The 24,653-nt window shown below is 46.4% G+C and overlaps 1 protein-coding gene across 3 annotated transcripts in view; it reads right to left on the reverse strand.

Moving 5' to 3' along the window:
• Positions 1-1,495: 1,495 nt before the first annotated feature.
• The window catches only part of IFT56 (intraflagellar transport 56), a 57,664-nt gene continuing 34,506 nt past the window's right edge, over positions 1,496-24,653 (reverse strand). For all 3 annotated transcript variants that reach the window (XM_056523782.1, XM_056523781.1, XM_056523783.1), the window contains 7 exons: positions 21,348-21,411; positions 20,723-20,811; positions 19,366-19,449; positions 19,193-19,262; positions 13,398-13,504; positions 10,175-10,308; positions 1,496-3,275 (listed from right to left, as the gene is read on the reverse strand). In XM_056523782.1, coding sequence (XP_056379757.1) covers positions 3,164-3,275; positions 10,175-10,308; positions 13,398-13,504; positions 19,193-19,262; positions 19,366-19,449; positions 20,723-20,811; positions 21,348-21,411 — 660 coding nt within the window. In that variant the 3' untranslated portion in view covers positions 1,496-3,163. The remainder of the gene's footprint in view (positions 3,276-10,174; positions 10,309-13,397; positions 13,505-19,192; positions 19,263-19,365; positions 19,450-20,722; positions 20,812-21,347; positions 21,412-24,653) is intronic.

Raw genomic sequence — 24,653 nt, forward strand, 5'->3', positions numbered from 1 at the left:
ATAAATACGGTATTTAAATTCAAATGTGAAATCTATCATTTTACAAATATACACACTTATCTGCATCTTACTATCCAAAACATTACATTCACGATTCAGTTTAAAGCTATACATTTTATACCTCCTCAAGTGTAAGCTTTTTCTTGGAAAACCTTAAATTGTCAATTCACACTTTAGTCCACTTAGTCTTTTAGGTCAAGCAGCAATACATTAAAATAGTTTCATTTCCTTTAATCGAAAACTACCCAAAAAAGCACTTCCTTGTATGGGATCACCACGAGACAATCAGGATGAATGGAGGAAGATAATGTGCTCACCTGAATAGTTTGTGCAGAATACAGGCACAACGCTTACAATGGTTTATCATAGAAGAATCAGCTGCTGCAGCTTCCCAGGCCAGGAACATCAGCGTATTGTATATGAATGAGAGGAGGGTGGAAAGGAAGCTAGAACTGTGCTGCTGACAGCACCGCGGTTCTAGCTTCCTTTCCACCCTCCTCTCATTCATATTTAATGGAAAACTGACAGCAGGTTCACCCGCACTAATCCCAATACACAGGGTTAAAAGTACAGGTGAACCAGTTTACAATGAGATATCACTTACCATGGTCTGCTTCTGGATATACCCGTTGTATTAGATGGCATTGCTAAGCTGGAAGTATCCGGCTTCGTGCAATAGAGGTGGGACCAAGCATAACCAGCTTCCCTGTCTCCATCCCCATTGCAGCGATATGTCTGCCCACCTCGTGCTCGCATGGGTAAAATGGTCTCATAAATATTATTGAGGTGGGTATATCAGTGCAGAGGGGGCGGCGGCAGGGAAGCTGGGTATCCCACCTCCATTGCGCAAAGCCGGCCACTTCCAGATTAGCAATGCCGTTTAGTACAACGTAAAAACAGAAGACAGGGCAGCACTCCAATGCCCTCCAATGTAGCTTTATTCAAGCATCTCAGAGGTGACAGGCAGATGCGACAGTGGAGGTACGGGACAGGACCGCAACAGACTGTTTCATGCTTTGCAGCGCTTCCTCAAGCTGGTGGCACACCGGCTTGAGGAAGCGCTGTAAAGCGTGAAACAGTCTGTCGCGGTCCTGTCCCCTGCCTCCACTGTCACCTCTGAGATGCTTGAATAAAGCTAAGTTTGAGGGTGAGTGCTGTCCTGTCTTCTGTTTTTCCATACTACACCGATACTTAGTGGGCACTGCACCTACTATACCAAATCTACATTGGGCGATCCTGTTACGTCCCTCCGCTACATGAGGAGTTACTGCCCTAGTCCTGCTAGTGCCGGGCCACTTTTTCCATTTCTCTGTCTAGTACAACAGTTGGCACAGTTTGCAAGTTTTTTGCCTGCCTTGCTTGCAGAGCTGAAGCACATGCTTTATATATGATTATATATTTAAGCTATGACTGATATGCCATATTTTCAATATTCACATTGTAATATTTATACAAAGTTTTATGTTATCAAAAGAAATAAAATAACATTTTATCATTTATCAAATACATTTTATTATTGTAATTTATGACCTATAATACAAAAATAAAGTTTTACTACTGTACAAACCCCAAACAGTACCCAAAGTGTACAATTGGAAATATAATTACAATTTTAATGTAAAGCATATATCTGCAGCTGAGCATTATTATATAGGTTACATATAAAACACTAAAGGGATTTATACCAGGATTAATGGTTACTCCTTATTCAATAGACTGGAGATGGCTGGCTGATCGATGGAGGTCTGACCGCAGGGAGCCCCACCGATCACATGAATAAAGGCCCCTTGTCCACCAAGTAAATGGATCAGCAGTATGCATGCTTGGCCTTTTTTTTTAAACTTTTTATGGGACTTTAAGACACAGCAGAGTTCAGTGCTCACTCAGGGAACAAGGAGCTTTCATTCTCATGATTGATGGGAGGTTTTCAGTGGTCGGACCCCCACTGGTCAGCTAGTTATCTTTCCCATGGATAGGGGCTAACTTTTAATCTTGCTAGCATTATTAAAGGGGTACTCCGCCCCTAGACATCTTATCCCCTATCCAAAGGATAGGGGATGAGATGTCTGATCGTTGGGGTCCCGCCGCTGGGGACCCCTGCATTTCGGCTGCGGCACCCCAGACATCCAGTGCACGGATGACTGGCAATGCAGGGCAAAGACTTGTGACGTGACGGCCATGCCCGCTCCTGATGTCATGGCCATGCCCCCTCAATGCAAGTCTATGGGAGGACGCCCCCCCTCCCATAGACTTGCATTGAGGGGGCGTAGTTGAGACATCACGAGCGGGGTGTGGCCGTGATGTCAGGAGCCTCTGGTGCTGCACCCAATGCTCTAAACAAACACCAGGTGCAGCAGGGCGATCGCATATCTTTTGGATAGGGGATAAGATGTCTAGGGGCGAAGTACCCCTTTAAGGCAACTTTGAAAATACATTATTTCACATTACTTGCTGTTTTAATGCATGCACATTGTTAGATTTTGTGATTTAAAACTTTTTAAGAAGTGGATCTTTTATAGAAGGTGCATAACAGGTGCTCGATCTGTAAATGACATGTACCGGAGGATGGCTGAGCCTTTCACACAGGGCAATAATCTCTGCGCTCATTGTCTTATGGCTGGAATCACACGTGCAGTTACTGATATAGGTCTTTGAAATGGAGTCAAGAGTGGATCAAAAAGAAAGAAGACTTGTACTTTTTTTGTCTGTTGGATCCACTTCTGGCTTTGGCTCAGAAAAATGCACCAAAATAGCAGGCGCGATTCCAGGAACATGACTAAACTAAGAATTCATGGTGTGGCCTCCATATGTCGGTCTGATCGAGCATCTGTGGTATGTGCTGGAAAAACAAGTCTGATCCATGAAGGCCGCACCACACAACAGAATTTTAAGAATCTGCTGACAGCATTTTGGTGCCAGGTACCACACACCAACTTTAGAGTTTTCTTGTATAGTCCATGCCTCAATGTGTCAGAGCTGTTTGGAAGTACAAATGGGGCCTTCACAAGATTTGGTAAGGTTTTAATGTGAATGGCTAATGGGTATAACACAGTTTTATTCCCTAGTGGGTACTTTGTGTATAAGAGAAATGGTGCCTTCATTATTTAACCTGAGATAACATTTTACCAAAGTCAAGTTTTTGGTATGTGTAAATGGTTCTTGGTCAAACTGGTACACGATTGTCCTTGCCCCATTTCTTCATAATCCGAATGATGTATTCAACTTGTGTATTGCCAGTACTTCTCAGCAAATGAAGCACTTCTCTCAGAGTTTCTCTATATTGGAAAAAAAAATCAACAGGTGTCAACAACACTATGCCAGGAATTTATATTAGTACCTTCATTGATGGTACTGCCCTTCTTACAATATATAAACTCACACACATTCACATCTACTAAAATACTTGCACTGCACAGCTAAAAGGGGATTTTTTACACTTACCGTAAAATCTTTTTCTCAGAGGCTCCATTGGAGGACACAGGAACCATGGGTATATCTTGCTGCCACTAGGAGGCTGACACTTGGCATACAAAAAAGAAGTCGGCCCCTCCCAGCAGGGTATACTCCACCTACTGCCTTAGAGACACTCAGTTTTAGTCCCAAAGCAATAGAAGGAACCGAAACAATACAGAGTCCTGAGGGAGCCCAGTCAAAATAACGAACCAACAGACTGACAGGCGACCACTCTCGGAACACAACTAACAATACAGGGTGGGAGCTGTGTCCCTCAATGGAGCCTCTGAGAAAAAGATTTTACTGTAAGTGTAAAAAATCTCCTTTTCTCATTCAGCTCCATTGGGGGACACAGGAACCGTGGGACATACCAAAGCAGTCCCCGGGGTGGGAACCATGTAACCCAGAATCAAGTGGACAGCAGAGCCACCGCTGCCTGAAAAACCTTACGCCCCAAAGAGGCGTCGGCGGATGCAGAAGTGTGCACGTGGTAAAACTTGATGAGCGTGTGCACCGAAGACCAAGTAGCCGCCTTACACACCTGTAGGGCCGAAGCCCTGTTAAAGACCTCCCAAGAGGCCCCCACAGAGCGAGTGGAGTGAGCCGTAACCCGAAAGGGAGGATCCTTCCCCTTGGAACGATATGCTTCAGAAATGGCGGACCGGATCCACCTGGAGATGAAGGCCTTAGAAGCGGGCAAACCTTTGCGTCGGCCCTCCGGAAGGACAAACAGCGACTCCGACCGCCGGAAAGAAGAGGTGGCCTTGAGGTAAACTCGTGATGCTCGGACCACATCCAGATTGTGGAGAGAACGCTCCTTAGGATGAGACGGAGCAGGGCAGAAGGAAGGAAGAACGATATCTTCATTCAGATGAAAGGACGAAACCACCTTCGGTTGAAAAGAAGGAACCGGCCGAAGTAGCGCCTTGTCTTGATGAAGAATCAGGAAGGGAGGTTGACAAGAAAGAGCTGCCAATTCCGATACCCGACGGATAGAGGTCACCGACCTTCCAAGAAAGGAAACGAAGATAAATATCGCAGCTCGAACGGAACGGATTGCAAGGCACTCATGACCAAATTCAAGTCCCAAGGGGGAGTAGGAGACCTGTAGGGAGGAATCTCGGGAGCTACTCCTTGGAGGAAAGTGTGAACCGATGAGTCGGAAGCTAGAGGCCGCTGAAAAAGAATAGACAGCGTCAACACTTGACCCTTGAGAGAACTAAGAGCCAGGCGCGATTCAAGACCCAACTGCAGAAACGCCAGAAGGTTTGGCAGAGAAAAACGAACCGGACAAAGAGAGCGGGCCTCACACCACCGAACATAAGCCCGCCAAGACCTATGGTAGATCCTCACCGAGGATGGCTTACGCGCCCTGAGCATAGTGCGAATAACCCCAGGTGAGAAACCGCTTTGAGAAAAGCCTTCAATACCGCAGTTTCAACCGCCATGCCGTCAAACGCAGCGGCTGTGAATTGGGGTGGCAAAGAGGACCCTGAGAAAGAAGATCAAGGCGATCTGGCAGCCGAAAGGGAACGTCCGCCACGAGCTGAACCACGTCGGCGTGCCAAGATCGGCGGGGCAAGTCCGGAGCCACTAGGTTGGCCGATACGCCTTCCGCCTTGAGTTTCCTGAGCACTCGGGGAATTGGCGGAAACAGGTACGGAAGAGTGAACCGAGACCAGGGAATGACGAGGGCGTCCGCGGCCAGTGCCAGAGGAACTCTGGACTTTGCCACGAAGCTTGGAACCTGCCTGTTTAAGCGGGACGCAAAGAGGTCCACGTCCGGAACCCCCCAATGACGGCAAATGGACTCGAATACCTCTGGGTGAAGGGACCACTCCCCGGGATCGGGAGAGGAGCGACTGAGAAAGTCCGCTTCCCAGTTTTCCACCCCCGGGATGTGGATCGCTGATATGGAGGGAACCATGCGTTCCGCCCAGGTTAAGATTTTTGACACCTCGGTCATGGCGGCACTGCTGCGAGTGCCCCCTTGGCGGTTGATATACGCCACGGCCGTGGCGTTGTCCGACTGAATGCGAACCGGGCGATCCCGAAGAAGAGACTCCCAGTGCCGGAGACAAAGGAATATCGCCCGGATCTCCAGGATATTGATAGGAAGCCTGGCTTCCCGAGGTGACCATCGGCCCTGGACCGTCCTGTCCAGGAGAACACCCCCCCCAACCGAGGAGGCTCGCATCCGTCGTAAGAACCAGCCAGTGCAACGGTAGAAACGAGCGGCCGCTCTGAAGGAGGGGAGAGTGGAGCCACCAAAGAAGAGACTGGCGAGCCTAGGTGGGCAGACGGATGCGGTGATCCAAGGACAGGGGGGATTCGTCCCACAGGGACAGAACAGTCCACTGAAGCGGACGGAACTGTGCAAACGGAACCGCCGTTATGGTCGCCACCATTATGCCCAGCACTGCCATGCATGTACGAATGGACACTGGATGCGGGCGTCTCAAGTGCCGAACGCCGGACAGCAGGGCACTCCGCTTGTCCGGAGGGAGGAAGATTCGGGCGCTCCCGGTATCGAACCGGAGGCCCAGAAAGACTAGAGACCGGGAGGGAGAAAGGTTGGATTTCTCCTCGTTGATCAGCCACCCGAAGCTGGTCAGTCAGCAGGGTGATGTGGAGACTCTCCTCGTTCTGGATCCGGGACAGGGCCTTGATAAGCAGGTCATCCAGGTAAGGAAGGACAGACACCCCCGGGACCTGAGAATGGCCATGACAGCCGCCAGGACCTTGGTAAAAACCCGGGGGGCTGTGGCCAGACCGAAGGGCAGAGCCACAAATTGAAAGTGACCCTGCGGAACGGCAAAGCGAAGGAAACATTGATAAGGAGGAAAAATCGGAATGTGTAGCTACGCATCCCGAATGTCCACTGTAGACAGGAATTCGCCCTGATCCATGGATGCCACGATCGACCGTAGCGACTCCATATGGAAGTGGCGAAGCCGAAGATGTTGGTTGAGGAGTTTCAGGTCCAAAATCGGACAGACTGAACCCTCCTTCTTAGGCACAACGAAGAGGTTTGAATAGAAACCCCTGAAACGGTCTTGATGTGGAACGGGCACAATGACACCCTGTTGCAGCAGAGTGCGAATGGCAGAATGAAAACCTGCGGCCATAGTAGGTGAACGAGGAGGCCGGGACCGAAAAAAACGATCCCGGGGAAAAGAAGCGAACTCGATACGGTAACCGTCGGAGATGACGTCCCGAACCCAAGAGTCCTGGACTTGTGCCAACCAGACGTTCCGAAAAAATAAGTAAGCGACCGCCCACCCGAGACGGAGTCCCAGGTGGGGGCGCCCCTTCAGGTCGAGGAAGGTTTGCGGGAAATCGGTTGGAACGATTATCCTACTTCCAGGAGGAGCGGAGTTTGAAGGACGGGCCCTGTCTACCCTGCGAGGGGCTCGATTTCTCCTGGTGCACTTGACCCAGGGAACGAAAGGACTGAAAGGAGGTTGACTTACGAAACCCCCCACGAGCTGCAGTGCGGGGAACTTTGTTCTGGGGAAGCAAAGAACTTTTACCGCCCGTAGCCTCTGAAAGGATGTCATCTATCTAGCCATTTCCCAAAAAGGCGCCCGCCAGTAAAGGCCATTGCCGTCAGAGGTTTCTTGGAAGCCGAATCGGCGTTCCAAGCTTTTAGCCGCATGGAACGACGAATGGCGACTAGATTGACAGACGCGACAGATGCACAGCGAGCAGACTCCAACGAAACCTGGCATAAATTTTCCTGACGAGGAATCTCAGCCAGATCATCCGGGGAGGCCCCGGACAACAGCCCTTAACGAAGCTGAGAAGCCCACACCGCTAAAGCCTTCGCGACCCAGGTTGAAGAGAAGGCTGGGAGCAGGGAGGATCTGGCCAAATTCTCGACCCGCTTGTCTGCGGGATCCTTAAAGGAAGCGGCATCTGCCAATGGTAGAGTGGTGGATTTGGATAAACGGGAGACTGGGGGGTCCACAGATGGTGGAACAGTCCATTTAGAGATAAGGTCCTGGGGGAATGGACACAAAGTCTTTAACCGTTTAGTGCCTTGGAAGCGCTTTTCCAGAAATACATCAAACTCCTTATGAGGATGGAAAAACTTTGGAGAACGGGGAATACGGGCAAAGGAAACTTCAGGAGCAGGGTCCGAAGGTCCAGGGTCCTGTAGATGGAAAGTGTCCCTGACTGCAGACACCAAGCCGTCCACCAAGTCAGACATGGAGGACAGCTCTTCAGAATCCGAATGAGGGTCAGAGTCCGCCAATTCACCCGGAGATCGGGAACGATTAGTGGAGGCTCCCGATCTAGGTGACCGGGATCTAGAGTGGCGGTTTGGGGAACAGCCCCTAGGAGAGCGGTCGCGTGAGGAACGCTGCCTAGGAGTGGGGGATCTGGAGCGCGAGCGGCGCCTGTTTTCAGGAGATGAGTCAGGATAAAAAACCCATGGACGTCTGTGGGAGCGTCGACGGTCCGAAGAAGCCAAACTTGCTTTCCGAGAGGGACGTAAGGAAGACTGCCTTAAGGCCGTAGCCACCTCCTTGGAAACCTGTGTCAAGTCTGAGATAGTCTGGGAGAGGGAAGACACCCAAACCGGGGCCGGATTAGGGACCACAGACACCAAAGGAGCATCTTGGGCAGGGGTAGTAGGGCGAGGAAGAGCAGGCAGAACAAGTGGGTACAGCCGAACCCCCCCGAAAATTTAACCCTACACCCTGTACAAGCATATTAAGTGACCAAAGCAGGGGCCGCCTATCTGAGGGAAGGTTCAATGCTGGGGGTAGACATTGCCAAGTACAGCCAACTAGAGACAGAAGAACTGGAACTAGCTCACCCAGGTTCCTGACTGACGTCCCTGCAGCTTCGGAATACAGGACGGTTGGCTGGATCAGCAGAGATGTAGACGATGCAGGCTGAGAAGGAGACCCACAGGAGCAGAGTGCAGCAGCGTCTATGAAGAAGAAGTGCTGGACCCGGAGTGGGGTCACGTGATCTTGAGGGGAGGAGTTACCGCGATCGCTAGCACCGGAGAGGCTGAGACAGCCTGGTGTGCCCGCGCTGCCGCCTGTCAGAGCTGCAGAGATTGGGCGCTCTGAGAGCGCGAAGAAGGGGGGTGGAGCTACACTCGGCCGGGACCAGGCCGAAGCCACGGGCTAAATTAGCGGCCTGGCTCCCGGCCAAACACGTCGTCCCGACAGTGGAGCCGGCAGTCATCACCCTCAGAGGGAACGGCCGCCAGAGAATAATAATAGCAGAGGCCGGCCGCGGGGTGGAGCTACACTCGGCCGGGACCAGGCCAAGCCGCGGGCTAAAGTAGCGGCCTGGCTCCTGGCCGAATATGCCGCCCCGAGGCTGAGGGGGCCGACAGCCATCTCCACTGTGGGAACGGCTGCCGGGGATATATAACCGGACAGCCTAAATGCCGACCGAGGAGGGGCAGCTGCCCCACCATGTGTGGGGATACTGCAGCCCACAGATGTCGCGGTTGCGGTCAGAGCCCCCAAATAGTGACAGGTCCCAGAATGCCCCCACCCCATAACAATAAAGGGCCCCCCAAGTGAATAAAGCATTCCCCCTTAACCCTTGAGGAGCCGTAGGCAGATGTAGAGGGGTGTAGATACTCACCTGCTATGGAGGTATACTTATACACAGTACTTGTATGGGGAGATTCCAATTAAATGGATAATTTTTTTTCACAGATATATTGTCATTTCTAAAGTGCACAAAACCACTAAATAAGATGTGGAGATGGTGACATCAAGAAATAAACATTACTGGATATTTGATTAGATGTCTGTTTGGATTCCTTTGGTTAACCGCTAAGTAAGAGCAGATGTTATATTGTCCCTCACTTACCAAGTATATACATCCACATAAACACATTTTAGCCGCTGGGACCCCCCGTGTTCTCCAGGCCGGCACTGCAGCATTACAGACACAGAAGCCTGGGGCTTCCATGAAGCCACGCCCCCTCCATTCATGTCTATGGGAGGGGGCGTGATGGCTGTGTAAAAGCAGTCATGCCCCCTTCCATAGACTTAAATGGAGGGGGCATGGCATGACGTCACGATCACGGAAGCCCGGAGAGTCCCAGCGGCTGGACCCCCCTTGCGATCAGACGTGCTATCTACTATCCTTTGGAAAAGGGGATACAATGTCTAGGGGTGTAGTACCCCTTTAAAGGGGTACTCCGGTGGAAAACTTTTTTTTTTTTTTATCTACTGGTGCCAGAAAGTTAAAAAGATTTGTAAATTGCTTCTATTAAAAATGTTTAATCCTTCCAGTATTTATTAGCTGCTGAATACTACAGAGGAAATTATTTTCTTTTTGGAACACAGTGCTCTCTGCTGACATCACGACCACAGTGCTCTCTACTGACATCTCTGTCCATTTTAGGAACTGATCAGACCGGCATATGTTTGCTATGGGGATTTTCTCCTACTCTGGACAGTTCTTAAAATGGACAGAGATGTCAGCAGAGAGAACTGTGCTCATGATTCAGCAGAGAGCTCTGTGTTCCAAAAAGAAAGGAATTTCCTCTGTAGTATTAAGCAGCTAATAAGTATTGGAAGGATTAAGATTTTTTAATAGAAGTAATTTACAAATTTGTTTAACTTTTTGGCCCCAGTTGATTTAAAAAAAAAATATATATAATAAAAAAAATTTTAAAAGTTTTCCACCGGAGTACCCCTTTAAGCCATTCATGGAGTTCACCTTATGAGACACTTACTTGGGTTCCCGTCCTGCCAAAATCATCTGAAAAATACCAACACAAGCTCCACGCTTTCCTTCCCAGTATTCAGGATTTGGATCAAGTCTTTCCAAAACATCAAATGCCTTAGCAGCATAATAAAACTGACCCATCTATATAAAAAGAAGATCATGTGTAAAATATAATGGAGTAAACAGTTTAGCCAATGTATACTATACATGAAGACCAAAGTGACAGCTGTTATTAGTTTTGGGATAATGTAGAGTAAGTCAAAGGACATGATATTAAGACATAATAACACACTAGCTTCCATCTTGTATTAAAGGGGTACTTTGGTGGAAAACTTTTTTTTTTATTTTATTTTTTTTAAATCAACTGGTTTAAGAAAGTTTAACAGATTTGTAAATTACTTCTATAAAAAAAAAATCTTAATCCTTCCAGTACTTATTAGCTAAGAAAATTATTTTCTTTTTGGAACGCAGTGCTCTCTGCTGACATCTCTGTCCATTTTAGGAACTGTCCAGAGCAGCATATGTTTGCTATGGGGATTTCCTTTTACCCTGGACAGTTCTTAAAATGGACAGAGATGTCAGCAGAGAGCACTGCGCTCGTGATGTCAGCAGAGAGCTCTGTGTTCCAAGGAGAAAAGCTTTTCCTTTGTAGTATTCAGCAGCTAATAAGTACTGACTGGATGGATTAAGATTTTTTAATAGAAGTCATTTACAAATCTGTAACTTTCTGGCACCAGTTGATTAAAAAAAATTTAAAAATAAAGTTTTCCACCGGAGTACCCATTTAAAAAGACTCAGTTTTAATAGTAAATGTGAAATGATTAAGGGTAAGACATTGCGCATACACAGCATATTTTAGGTTGCAAGAAATCACCTGGGCCACCTCCAAACCTTACTGCACACGCAGGGAACAGGACACAGTGGTGAAGAAGCCATGTGTGTCTGCTCATAGCAAAATGCGCAGCTTATTTCCCTCTGCCTTGCGGCATTTCTAGCAGGATAAAATACGCTGCATATGCGCTATGTGTGATCCTACCCTTAAATGTGATTTTTTTTTTTTTAAAGAAAATGTATATTCTTTCATTTAAGTAAAGGCCAGGAACCAATTGTAAATTATATTTTAAACAATGAATATGTTTAAAATACATGAATATTTATTTTCATATTAAAGGGGTACTCCCCTGGAAAACATTTTTTTAAATCAACTGGTGCCAGAAAGTTAAACAGATTTGTAAAATACTTTCATTTAAAAATCTTAACCCTTCCAGTATTTATTAGCTGCTGTATGCTCCACAGAAAGTTATTTTCTTTTTGCATTTCCTTTGTGTCTGACCGAAGTGCTCTCTGCTGCTCTTCATGTCAGGAAATATCCAGAGTAGGAGCAAATCCCCATAGCAAACCTCTCTTGCTCTGGACAGTTCCTGAGACAGACAGAGGTGTCAGCAGAGAGCTTAAGATTTTTAAATAGAAGTAAATTAAAAATCTGTTTAACTTTCTGCTGGCACCAGTTGATTTAAAAAAGAATATTTTCCAGTGGAGTACCCCTTTAAATTAGTCTCAATCCAATCAATCTAATATTAAAAGTTATAATATATTATATATATATGTATATATATATATATATATATATATATATATATATACACATATATATACACACACACACACATGTATACACACACATGCACACAATGGGGGAGATTTATGAAGCTCAGTCTTTGGTATGGAATTTTGATGTTTTTTTTTTTTTTATTGCTCTCCTTTTTGCATTACATGCAAAAAAATTATCAAAAGGTCACAAGGTGTTAATAAATTTGTCGCCCATATGGCAAAGTTAGGAAAATCCCCTCTGAAGTTCATTTTCAAAGACAGCTCTGAACTGGTGTAGGTTGACAGTGTGTTTTTGCAGTTGTGCATGTGCTACATTTTGTACAACAAAAGTATGGGAAAAAGTGCGAGGATAAATCTCTGTCATTGAGTTTTAGATATATAAATTAGATGTTTGCCCATTTGGTATCATTTAGTGTTGGATTCTCTTTGAGTAATATCCAAGTATGATATCTCATCTAACTTCTGTCATTGGATGTGGTATTGTTAGGCTAGGTTCAGACTACGGAATCTCCGGGCAGAAAATTTCCGCCCGGAGATTCTGAGTACGGCCAGCTCTGACTGAATCAGTTGGCACTAGGACCGCGTGGACACTGCAGTCTCCAATAGACTACAATGTGTTCCGCGCGGATTTCCGCCTGAAGAAAGAGCAACCCCTTTCTTCAGGCGGAAATTTACAAGCGGATTTTCCGTTCACAAATTCCGCTTCACAAATTCCGAAGTGTGAATTTGTGAACGGAAACCCATTCACTATACAGTACATTTTAGCAAGCGGAAATTCTGTAGTCTGAACCTAGCCTTCACATGGCAGAATTTCTGCTTGTGGAATTTTGCCTCAAATTAAAGCCCATAGACTTCTATGGGATTTCGCACTCGCATTCACACTTCTGGATTTCCACTTGTGGAATTCCGCAAGCGGAAGTTCAGAAGTGTAAATGGGAGTGCAAAATCCCATAGAAGTCTATGGGCTTTAATAAGTACCTGTTGCCTTTTCTAAACTAACTCAGGCTATGTTACCTAACTACTCCTAACACCGCTCCCACCCTTAAAAATATTTCAGAGTTTTAAAAAGCTGTGTATCTTACCTTTCTTCTTGCTAACATAGTGCAATCTTCCAGCAGGAGAAAGTGGGTGTTTCCCAGCAGGCCTGACTTTACAGAAGCCTGCTGGGGGACCACTTCTGCCATCACATGGTTGCAGTTCTGAGATGAATAGAAGACCTCATGGTCTGTGCAGCTTTTAGTGGGGCTCTGTGCAGCTTTCAGTGAGGCTCTTTGCAGCTTTTAGTGAGGCTCTGTGCAGCTTTCAGTGAGGCTCTGTTCAGCTGTCAATCAAGCTCAGTGCAGAGAAACACTTCCTGAGTTTGGTCTCCTGCCAGGCCGGGAGGAGACCAAACTCACTGTATTAATTGTGGCAGGGAACAGAACCTAGTGACTGTTTTTTCTATCATATTTTAAACATATTTATGTTGATAATTCTAAAAGCAAGTGAATGGGTAAGTGTCTGCTAATTACACAAGGAACACTATATTAAAAGTTTTATTTGGTAAAAGGTACTCTTTAATATCAACAACTCTCAGACAACTGCTTTAATACAAAAAATACTAAAGAGAGAATACTTACTTTGTAACAATCATTGGCAATAAGCTGCAGGAGGCTAAATGATTCACCAGATGTTTCCATTTTTAAATACAGTTCCCATGCCAGTCTTGGTTTCTTGTTCATAATATCTTAAAAGGAAATAAAAAGACACAAATGTGTTCTAAAAATATTGTTCACCATCCATTCTACACTATTATATTATTAGGCACCAAAGCAGTCAATGGGAATGTCTATGGCTGTCGATTTTCACACGTCTACAACTTAGATGTTATATGTTGCCATGGCCTAAGCTGCTATAGTTTCAGCAGCTTTTTACCTCCACCATGATAAGAATGAAAACAGAATGCAATGCTGAATAAAACTTTACATAGACAGTTACTTAAAGGGGAACTCCGCTGCTCAGAGTTTGGAACAAACTGTTCCGAACGCTAGAGCCGTGAGCTTGTGACGTCATAGCCCCGCCCCTCATGACACCACACCCCACACCCTCAATGAAAGTCTATGGGAGGGGGCGTGACAGCCATCACGCCCCCTCCCATAGACTTGCATTGAGGGGGCGGGGTGTGACGTCATGAGGGGCGGGCTATGACGTCACGAGCTCACGGCTCTAGCGTTCGGAACAGTTTGTTTCAAATGCTGAGCAGCGGAGTAACCCTTTAAATGGAAGGCTATACAGCAAACTGAACATGGATATTTTTATATTGCTGTCTCAGGGGAAAAAGAGATGCAGGACTTCTGAAAACTTGTCACTGGCCTGAACTTGGAGGTATACTCAACACATTTCTGACAATAGAAACCAAAAAAGGAGATTTTTGTACTTACCGTAAAATCTCTTTCTCGAAGGATCCATTGTGGGACACAGGCCATGGGTATATGCTGCTGCCACTAGGAGGCTTGACACTATGGCAACAAGAAAAGTCAGCCCCTCCCAGCAGGGTATACCCGCCTACAGGCAACTGAGCTAACCAGTTTTAGTCCCAGAGCAGTAGGAGAGGACCAACAGGTCAGAAAAAACCCATGAACCGTCCGAGGAAACCACAGAATAAACATTAACTGAACACACCCTCGGACAGGTAACCGAACCAGGAACACCAGAGAAAATAAGGGCAGGTGCTGTGTTCCCCAATGGATCCATCAAGATAGAGATACAGTAAGTACAAAAATCTCCTTTTCTCTATCGGTTCATTGGGGGACACAGACCATGGGACGTAACAAAGCAGTCCCTATGGTGGGCAAAGTAAAAACAGTCAGGCGGAAGGCTGGACCACAGCCACCTGCAACACTTTGCGTCCCAGACTAGCATCAGCAGATGCAAAGGTATGAACCTGGTAGAACTTTGTGAAGGTGTGCAAAGACGACCAAGTGGCCACTCTACAAACCTATGAGGCCGAAGCCTTGTTGCGGAGAGCCCAGGATGCTCCGACAGAACGAGTGGAATGAGCAGAAACCCTAAAGGGTGGGGTCTTCCCCTTGCAGCGGTAGGCTTCTGAAATAGCAGATCGGATCCACCAAGAAATGGTAGCCTTAGAAGCAGGTTGTCCTTAACGGCGACCTTCCGTAAGAACAAAAAAGGAGTCACTCAGCCGAAAAGAAGAAGTGACTGAGAGATAGGTCCGAACAGCCCTCACCACATCCAGTTTGTGGAGCAAACGTTCCTTGGGATGAGATGGAGCCGGACAAAAGGATGATGAAAAGCATGAACAACCAGACGAAAGACAACTTTGTCCTCGTGTATGATCAGGAAGGGAGAATGTCAGGAGAGAGCAGCCAGCTCTGAAACTCTCCTAATAGAGGTAACAGAGATAAGGAACACCACCTTCCAGGAAAGGAGGCGAAGAGGAATGTCCCTGAGGAGTTCGAAGGGAGTACCCTGCAGGGCACAGAGAACTAAGTTCAAGTCCCAAGGTGATGTAGGGACCTGTAAGGAGGGACCACGCGAGTCACTCCCTGAAGAGAAGTCTGGATATGGGGATCGGACGCTAGAGGACACTGAAAAAGAATGGAAAGGGCCGAAACCTGACCCTTAAGGGAACTGAGAGCTAACTGTTGTTCCAGCCCTGACTGCAAAAAGGAAAGGAGTCGAGGGAGAGAGAAAGTAACAGGAGAAAAGGAGTGAGATTCACACCAACGAAAATAAGACCACCAAGTACGGTAGTAAATCTTCGCAGAGGAGGGCTTGCGCGCCCTGAGCATTGTGCGAATCACCTGGGGAGAGAAACCCCGAGCCCTCAAAACCGCGGTCTCAACCGCCACGCTGTCAAATGCAGCGACAGTAAATTGAGATGACAAAGGGGACCTTGAGAGAGAAGGTCCGGATGAAAAGGAAGGTGCAGCGGAACTTCGTCCAGAAGTCGGACCACGTCGGTGTAGCACGCCCTCCTGAGTGAGACCAGAGCCACGAGAATGGCAGGAACGCCCTCTGCTTTGAGTTTCCTCAGGACCATGGGAAGGAGTGGAAGAGGAGGGAAAAGATAAGGTGGGGCAAAGTCCGACCAAGGAATCACCAGGGCATCCACGGCCAGAGCCAAGGGATCCCGGGACTTCGCCACGAAGTGAGGGACCTTCTGGTTGTGGCCTGACGCGAATAGGTCCACGTCTGGAATGCCCCAGAGGTTGCAGATCTCTGCAAACACCTCCGGATGAAGAGACCACTTGCCTGGGTCGGCGGAGGATAGGCAGAGAAAGACGTCTTCAGTCAGCTTTAGTCACCTGCATCATGCCGGGCTGTAACAGTGAGACGAGCAGGGAGGTAGGAGGACACGGACCCATGAGGTACAACCCCAGGCGCTGACCGTTGGCAAGAGGGGGTTGACAGTACATCCACGAGGTCTCTGCCCCCTCAATCGCAAATGGGGAAACAGTGGACGCTATGTTCCTGAGTCCCCACCTGAAAACAGGAAAAGAAAAGGGAAATAAAAATCTAAATGTCCCTAATCTGGAAAATAAAAAATGTTTGACCTGGTCTGCCTCCTATAGACACCAAGCTAAAACTGATTAGCTCAGGTGCCTGTAGGAGGGTATACCCTGCTGGGAGGAGCTAACTTTTCTTGTTGCCATAGTGTCAAGTCTCCTAGTGACAGCAGCATATACCCATGGTCTGTGTCCCCCAATGGAGCCGATAGAGAAACAGATAAATTCAGAGAGCACAGTCAAACAAGTCCATGTGTGTTGACAATAAAGGAGTTCATTAATTCGAACAGGACAGCAGCGGGGTATCCCAATAATTATATTACTGACGGGGTGCAAAGCTTATAGATAGCAAGATGATTCAGAAAATGCAGATATAGAAAATAAAGCTTGCACTCACCGTTCCTGTAGAGAGGTATTATACGGTCATTCCGTTCCGGCAGGGAGACTTCAGTGATGCGAGGTGCTCAGAGCACCTCGCATCACTGAAGTCTCCCTGCCAGAACGAAATCACTGTATAATACCTCTCTACAGAAAAGGTGAGTGCAATCTTTATTTTCTATATCTGGACATTTCTGACAATGGTCTGAGCTCGGTTTTCTCTACATACTTGTACGTGGCCTATATGCCCTATGATTCTCTAAAGCAGACATCTCTCTGTCAACAGCCTTTCCTCCTTGGTTCTTTCCCCCTGTCTACTATCTGAGCTCCTCTGTAACCTCCTCCTGTTGTTATCTATAACACTGAGATCACAGAAACTCTAACATGATAAAATGATCTGATCTTGTCTTATTTGCAGCTCAATGGTAAGAATTTTCTAATGAAGACTATTTTAAAAAGTTCTTTATTTTGTGTTTATTAAATTAACAGTTAAAAGGTGTCCATAGCCTTTATGGTAGACGGTTTTAGGAATAAGCTGTCCAAGTATTGCAAAGAGTGAGAAGCATGGGTGTTCAGAAAAATCTCAGTAACTCAGCATTAGACTTCATTTAACGCTATTAAAGGGGTACTCCACTGCCCCAGTGTTCAGAAAATTTAGTTACGAATTCTGGGTGCGGGGGTCGTGATGTCACGCCGCGCCCCCTCAATGCAAGTCTATGGGGCTTGCACTGAGGGGGCGTGGCATGAGGGCACGAGGGGTGGGGGTCCGTGACGTCACAACCCCCATGCCTGCCCCCAGAGAGAACTAAATGTTTTATAATGGAAGCCCATAGACCAGCCTCTCACACCTCTTTGGCTTTTGTATACTTCCTGGAGTAAAACTGGCAATCCATGAAATACACACAGATGGCTAATAGTAGACCCTGTTGGCTGACCTTATTCTGATTTACAAGAAATATGAAGAAAGGACTCTCTGCTCCCTGCTGGGTACAATTTTGGGTTTGTGTTAAAAGCTGTGTCATAAACTGCAGTGGCAAAAATATCTAATGATTTTCTGTGTGGATTTGTAGCTTACAATCTGCAGTGAAATACAGTAGAAAAAAAAATGTACCTGCTGCCAATTTCTGCTGCGGAAAGTTTGTAGCGAATTTTCCCCACTGAACTTAATGGGCAAGTGAGAGCTCACAATCAAATCTTATTATTGCAGATTTTGCTGCTGAGTCACTGCTGCTGGGCCATAGTCACGCCCCCTCCCATAGACTTGCATTGAGGGAGCAGGGTGTGACATCATGGAGGGGGCAGAGCTATGATGTCACAAGCTCTCGGCGCCGGCTCCAGGGTTCGGAACAGTTTATTCCAAACGCTGAGCAGCAGAGTACTCCTTTAACGGCTTAAAATATTAAAACAACTTACCGTATATACTCGAGTATAAGCCGACCCGAATATAATCCGAGGCCCCTAATTTCACCCCAAAAACCCAGGAAAAGTAATTGACTCGACTATAAGCCTAGGGTGGGAAATACATCATCCCCCCCATGTAATCATCCCCCCTCTGTCATCATCCAGACCCCCGTCATTAACACTCCCGTCATCATCACCCTGTCATTTTCAACCCCGTCATCATCCCCTTCGTCACCCCCACCCCCCTTCATCATCACCGCCTGTCAATACCTTTCAGTGGCCTTCAACCTGCGGACCTCCAGATGTTGCAAAGCTACAACTCCCAGCATGCCCGGACAGCCATCGGCTGTCCGAGCATGCTGGGAGTTGTAGTTTTGAAACATCTGGAGGTCCGCAGGTTGAAGACAACTGCGGCTTTCGTCATCATCCAGACCCCCCCCCCCCTTTTAGTTTTCTACTCACCTCCCCTTGGTGAGAAGGAAGGGTGAGCTGGTCCGGGCCATCTATGCTGCAGGGACGTCAGTGTGCAGCAGACGTACCTGCGCATGAACGTCCCTGTGCGTCATCGTCAAGGCAACGTCACTAGTCCGGGGCCGGGACCGGAGCGGAGAAGAGGGCCTCCCTGCTAAAATGGACAGGCCGGAACGACTAACCCTCCACACCGGACGGTCCCTGCAGCATAGATGGCCCGGACCAGCTCACCCTTCCTTCCCACCGAGGGGAGGTGAGTAGAAAACTAAAGGGGGGTCTGGATGATGATGACGAAGGCCGCAGTGGTCTTCAACCTGCGGACCTCCAGTTGGCTGTCCAGGCATGCTGGGAGTTGTAGTTTTGCAACATCTGGAGGTCCGCAGGTTGAAGACCACTGAGAAGGGATTGACAGGTGGAGAGTTCACTCGAGTATAAGCCGAGTGGGGCGTTTTCAGCACGAAGAATCGTGCTGAAAAACTCTGCTTATACTCGAGTATATACGGTACTATACTCTAGCAATGGCAATGATGTTTTTGTCAACAAGAGACCACTACCAAAATGTGCAAGGTTTGGTGCAGATGTGTATTGCACATTTCCTGCAGAAAATCTGCTTTGTGTAAACTATGGCTTCATGTATAACTGTATAAAGTACTTACAACATCGGGCAAGCCAGCTCTGGTAAACATAATCATTTTTAATCTTTTCACTCTGGATTAGTAAGAATACCTAAAAGGGAAAGAGACAAAAATAATGTGAACAATATACATTTGATTTAACTATGCACTTTAAGCCACTAAATATATATATTTTTTAAATAACAGGAACTCACCTCCTCAGCCTCTTTGTAATTTCCAGCTGAAGCCTTGGCTTGAGCGTAGTTAAAGTTAAAGGTGTCATCATTGTAGAAGTAACTCTAAATTTTGAGATAAAACATAGAAACTTTTTGTTACCATCCAGAAATACAATTTAACCCCTTAAGGACACAGCCCATTTTGGCCTTAAAGGGGTACTCAGCCCCTAGACATCTTATCCCCTATCCAAAGGATAGGGAATAAGATTTCTAATGGCGGGGGTCCCGCTGCTGGGGACCCCCATGATCTCCCTGCTGCACCCGGCATTCGTTTAGAGTGTCAGGTAAAGCGCCGGAGGCTAGTGACATCATGTCCACGGCCGCTCATGACGTCACGTCCATGCCCCTCAATTCAAGTCTATGGGAGGGGGCGTGACACCTTTTAATTTACCATAAAATGTACTGGCGAACCAAATAAATATTACTGACAAGAAAACCACAATTTTGCAACATTTGGAGGGTTTTATTTTTACTTAGTGCACTTTATGGTAAAGTGACATGTTAATACAATAAAATTAAACCCATGTTTACATGCTTTAGTATTATTGTATGACTTAAAAAAAAAATCTAACTGTTTAAACAAAATTAGTTTTAAATCGCTTTTTTCTGACCCATCCAACTCTCAAATTTTTCCATACACAAAACTCATCTTTTGTGCTGTGATCTGTAGTTTTTATCCTTACGACTTTTGTGTAAATGTGACTTTTTGATCACTTTATTTTTTATTTTTCTGGGATGTGATGTGGCCAAAAAGCAGCAATTTAAGACTTTTTTTTTTTTTACGTTCACGCTGTTCACCATAGGGGATCGTTGACATTATATTTTGATAGTTTGGACATTTATGCACATGCAGATACCAAATATGTTTATTAATTATTTATTTTACACTTTTTTTGTGTAAAATGGGGAAAAGGGGCAATAAACATTTTTATTGGGGGAGGGGCCTTCATAGGGGACTATCTATAGCAATCTTTAGATTGCTAATACTGTTCAGTGCTATGCCTAGACATAGCACTGATCAGTATTATTGGCAATCTATTTTTCTGGTCTGCCGGAATGAATTTTAGACATAAATCTGGAAAAATATATCCATTAAATGTATAGGCTGTCAGGTATAATTTCATTTATCTGGTGTGCGGCCAGTTAAATCATTCTTATCATCCGCAAATTACTATGCGTAAACAGGGTGCGGGGTCAATAATAATGAATTTAAATGGCTGCACGATTAATCATGCCATCTGAAGGCTCTGTAAATGAGAGGTGATCACCGAGATGGTCACTTATTACGTGGGCCTGCCGGCCTGTGTAATAGAACCCTAAATGCAACTAAACTGACCTTAATAGAGTTCAGGTAAATCAGAACATCATCAAACTGGCGAAGTAGAAAGAAGCAGGAGGCCATGCACTGTCTTCCTGGTATCGTATCTATTAACGAAATAACAAAATCGTAATAAACATACATTTCAAAGACAGGTTATCAGTTTGTGAATGATTTAAAAAAGATAATTTACATAGTTTACTGTACGGAATCAATACCATTATATTTAAATATTTCATACACTTACGCACATGGCGGTACCAAATATATTAGTTTTTTAACTTTTTTTGGAAAAATGGGGCGATTTACATTTTTATGGGGGAGTGGCTTAGTCACAATTTAAAAAAAAAACTTTTTTTTTTTTTTTACTATTTATTTTACAACAAATCCTAGCATCAACATTGATCAAGTGATTGGCTGCAAAAGTCTAATGGATGTAAGGCACATAACCTGTCAGTAAAGCACTAACAGCTAATAATACATGGCAATATAGAAGAGTATTATTTCTACTATTATGTGATAGGAGGCTAAATTCAAGTGTGGGGAACATATAAATTTCCCACTAGAAAAATGTTTTGTGCATTGCAATTTTACACTTCTATCTTTCTAATCTTGCAAAAACATTAGAGCGTGCAAAACTTACCGCATTCACTAGCTGATCCACCGACAAGCTGGAAGAACTGCTCAGCACTTTTGAGATGTTCTCTCTACAAGAAAAAGAGAAGAGAAAAAAAAAAAGAAGAGATTCTGAGCTTTTGTTGCCACTGAAAATGCTTATGATCCAATAATAACCAGAATATTTAATATGTAGGTCTGAAAAGACAGTGGCCACAAATTTTTATATAAAAATAAAACATTAAAGGGGTACTCCGGAGGAAAACTTTTTTTTATTTTTTATTTATTTTTTTAAATCAACTGGTGCCAAAAATTTAAAGAGATTTGTAAATGACTTCTATTAAAAAATCTTAATCCTTCCAGTACTTAATAGCTGCTAAATACTACAGAGGAAATTATTTTCTTTTTGGAATACAGAGCTCTCTGCTGAATCACGAGCACAGTGCTCTCTGCTGACATCTCTGTCCATTTTAAGAACTGTCCAGAGTAGGAGAAAATCCCCATAGCAAACATATGCTGCTCTGGACAGTTCCTAAAATGGACAAAGATGTCAGCAGAGAGCACTGTGCTTGTGATGTCAGCAGAGAGCTCTGTGTTCCAAAAAGAAAATAATTTCCTCTGTAGTATTCAGCAGCTAATAAGTACTGGAAGGATTAAGATTTTTTTTAATAGAAGTAATTTACAAATCTGTTTAACTTTCTGGTACCAGTTGATTTAAAAAAAAAAAAAAAAGAAAAAGTTTTCCACCGGAGTACCCCTTTAACCAGTGACATAAAGACCCATATACTGTATAGGATCTCGCTTAATAAAATATCCTATTTAGGTTACTGGTGTTACTGTAATACATAAATATGTTCAACTACAAAGTCATTTAGAAAAGCTTTAGATTTCAAGGAGGCAAAAAAGGAGATTTTTTAACACTTACCGTAAAATCTCTTTCTCGAAGGATCCATTGGGGGACACAGACCGTGGGTGTATGCTGCTGTCTCTAAGAGGTGTGACACTATGGTAATAAAAAAAGTCGTCTCCTCCCAGCAGGATATACCCGCCTTCAGGCTCTGAGCTAATCAGTTTAAATTCTAGAGCAATAGGAGGAGGAGACCATCAGGTCAAAGAAAGACCCAAAACTGTCCGAGGACCAGAAGAACAAACATAACTGAACACACCCTCAGACAGAGAACCAAAGGAAAAATCCCAAAAAGGGCGGGAGCTGTGTCCCCCAATGGATCCTTCAAGAAAGAGATTTTACGGTAAGTTTAAAAAAATCTCCTTTTCTCTATCGGCTCCATTGGGGGACACAGACCGTGGGACGTACCAAAGCCGCCCCTTAGGTGGGCAGACAATCAGTCAGGCAGACAGTTGTTCCACTGCCGCCTGCAACACTTTACTACCCAGACTAGCATCAGCCGATGCGAAAGTATGAACTCGGTAAAACCTCGAGAAAGTGTGCAAAGACGACCAGGTAGCCGCCTTGCAAATCTGCGAGGCCGAGGCTCTATTCTGGAGAGCCCTGGATGCCCCAACTGAACGGGTAGAGTGAGCCACAACCCTGAAAGGAGGGATCTTCCTCTTACAGCGATAGGCTTCCGAAATGGCGGACCGAATCCAACGAGAAATGGTGGCCTTGGAAGCAGGTTGTCCCTTGCGACGACAAAAAAGTAAGCACACTGACGAAACAAAGAGGTGATGGAGAGATAAGACCGAATAGCCCGAACTACGTCCAACTTGAGTAGTAAGGGCTCCTTAGGATGAGAAGGAGTAGGGCAAAAGGACGGGAGGACAATGTCCTCATTGAGATGAAAAGGCCGAGACCACCTTAGGCAAAAAGGAAGGGTCTGGCCTGAAAACTACCTTGTCCTGGTGGATCACCAGGAACGGGGAACGGCAGAAAAGAGCTGCCAATTCAGACACCCTCCGGATGGAGGTGATAACAACAAGAAACGCCACTTTCCAAGAAAGTAGACGGAGACACCTCTCTAAGGGGCTCAAAGGGTGCACCCTGGAGGGCACTCAGAACCAAATTCAAGTCCCAAGGGGGAGAGGGTGACCGATAAGGAGGGACAGCGTGCGCCACTCCTTGAAGGAAGGTCCGGATATGAGAATTAGAAACCAGGGGCTGCTGGAAAAGAACAGTAAGGGCCGAAACCCGACCTTAAAGTGAACTGAGACAACCCCAGTTCCAACCCTGACTGCAAAAAGGAGAGAAGACGGGGAACCGAGAAGGTTACCGGGGAGAAGTCCTGAGCTTCACAACAACGAAAATAAGACCGCCAAGTACGGTGGTAAATTCTTGCGGAAAGGGGCTTACGAGCCTTGAGCATGGTGTGAATGACTTGGGAAGAGAACCCGCGGGCCCTCAAAACCGCAGTCTCAACCACCACGCCGTCAAATGCAGCGACTGTAAATTGGGGTGGCAAAGAGGACCCTGAGAGAACAGGTCCGGGCGGAGCCGAAGGCGCAGTGGAGCGTCGTCCAGGAGCCTGACTACGTTGGCATACCAGGACCTTAGAGGCCAATCTGGAGCTACCAGAATGGCAGGGACGTCCTCTGCCTTGAGCATCCTCAGCACCCTGGGAAGGAGCGGAAGATGAGGGAACAGATAGGGAAGGGCAAACCCCGCCCAGGGAATCACTAGGGCGTCCACGGCCAGAGCCTATGGGTCCCGGAACTTGGACACAAACGGAAGGATCTTCCGAATGTGGCGGAACGCGAAGAGATCCACGTCTGGAATGCCCCAGAGGTCGCAGAGCTGCGCGAAGACCTCCGGATGTAGAGACCGCTCACCGGGATCATGAGGACCGACTGAGGAAGTGCGCTTCCCAGTTGAGCACTCCTGGAATGTGAATTGCCGAAATGGCCGGAACCTTGTTCTCCGCCCAGGTGAGAATCTTGGTTACCTCGCCCATGGCTGCCGACCTGCGAGTGCCGCCCTGTCGAACTCTTACCTCTTGTTGCCTCAGAGATAATCTCATCAAGGCGATTGCCAAAAAGATGGCCCCCGTATAGGGAAGCTCCGTGAGAGACCTTTTGGAAGCGGCATCCGCATTCCAAGTTTTAACCCGATAACGACCACGGACGAGTATAGACGTCCAGGTTGGCGAGCGTTCCCGCACCTGGACGTCTATACTCGTCCATTCTTCTCGTGGGTGCTGCCCAGTGCACCCACGAGATTGCGGCAGGGACTCAGCTGTATCACACAGCCGGGACCCTGCTGCACTGCCAGGACCGAAGTAAACTTCGGTCCCGGCAGTTTTAACCCTTACAGCCGCGGTCAGAAGTGACCGCGGGCTGTAAGTGTTATGACAGAGGGAGGGAGCTCCCTCTGTCTCCTCTG

This window comes from Hyla sarda, chromosome 6, assembly GCF_029499605.1.
Source record: "Hyla sarda isolate aHylSar1 chromosome 6, aHylSar1.hap1, whole genome shotgun sequence".
Lineage (NCBI taxonomy): Eukaryota > Metazoa > Chordata > Amphibia > Anura > Hylidae > Hyla > Hyla sarda.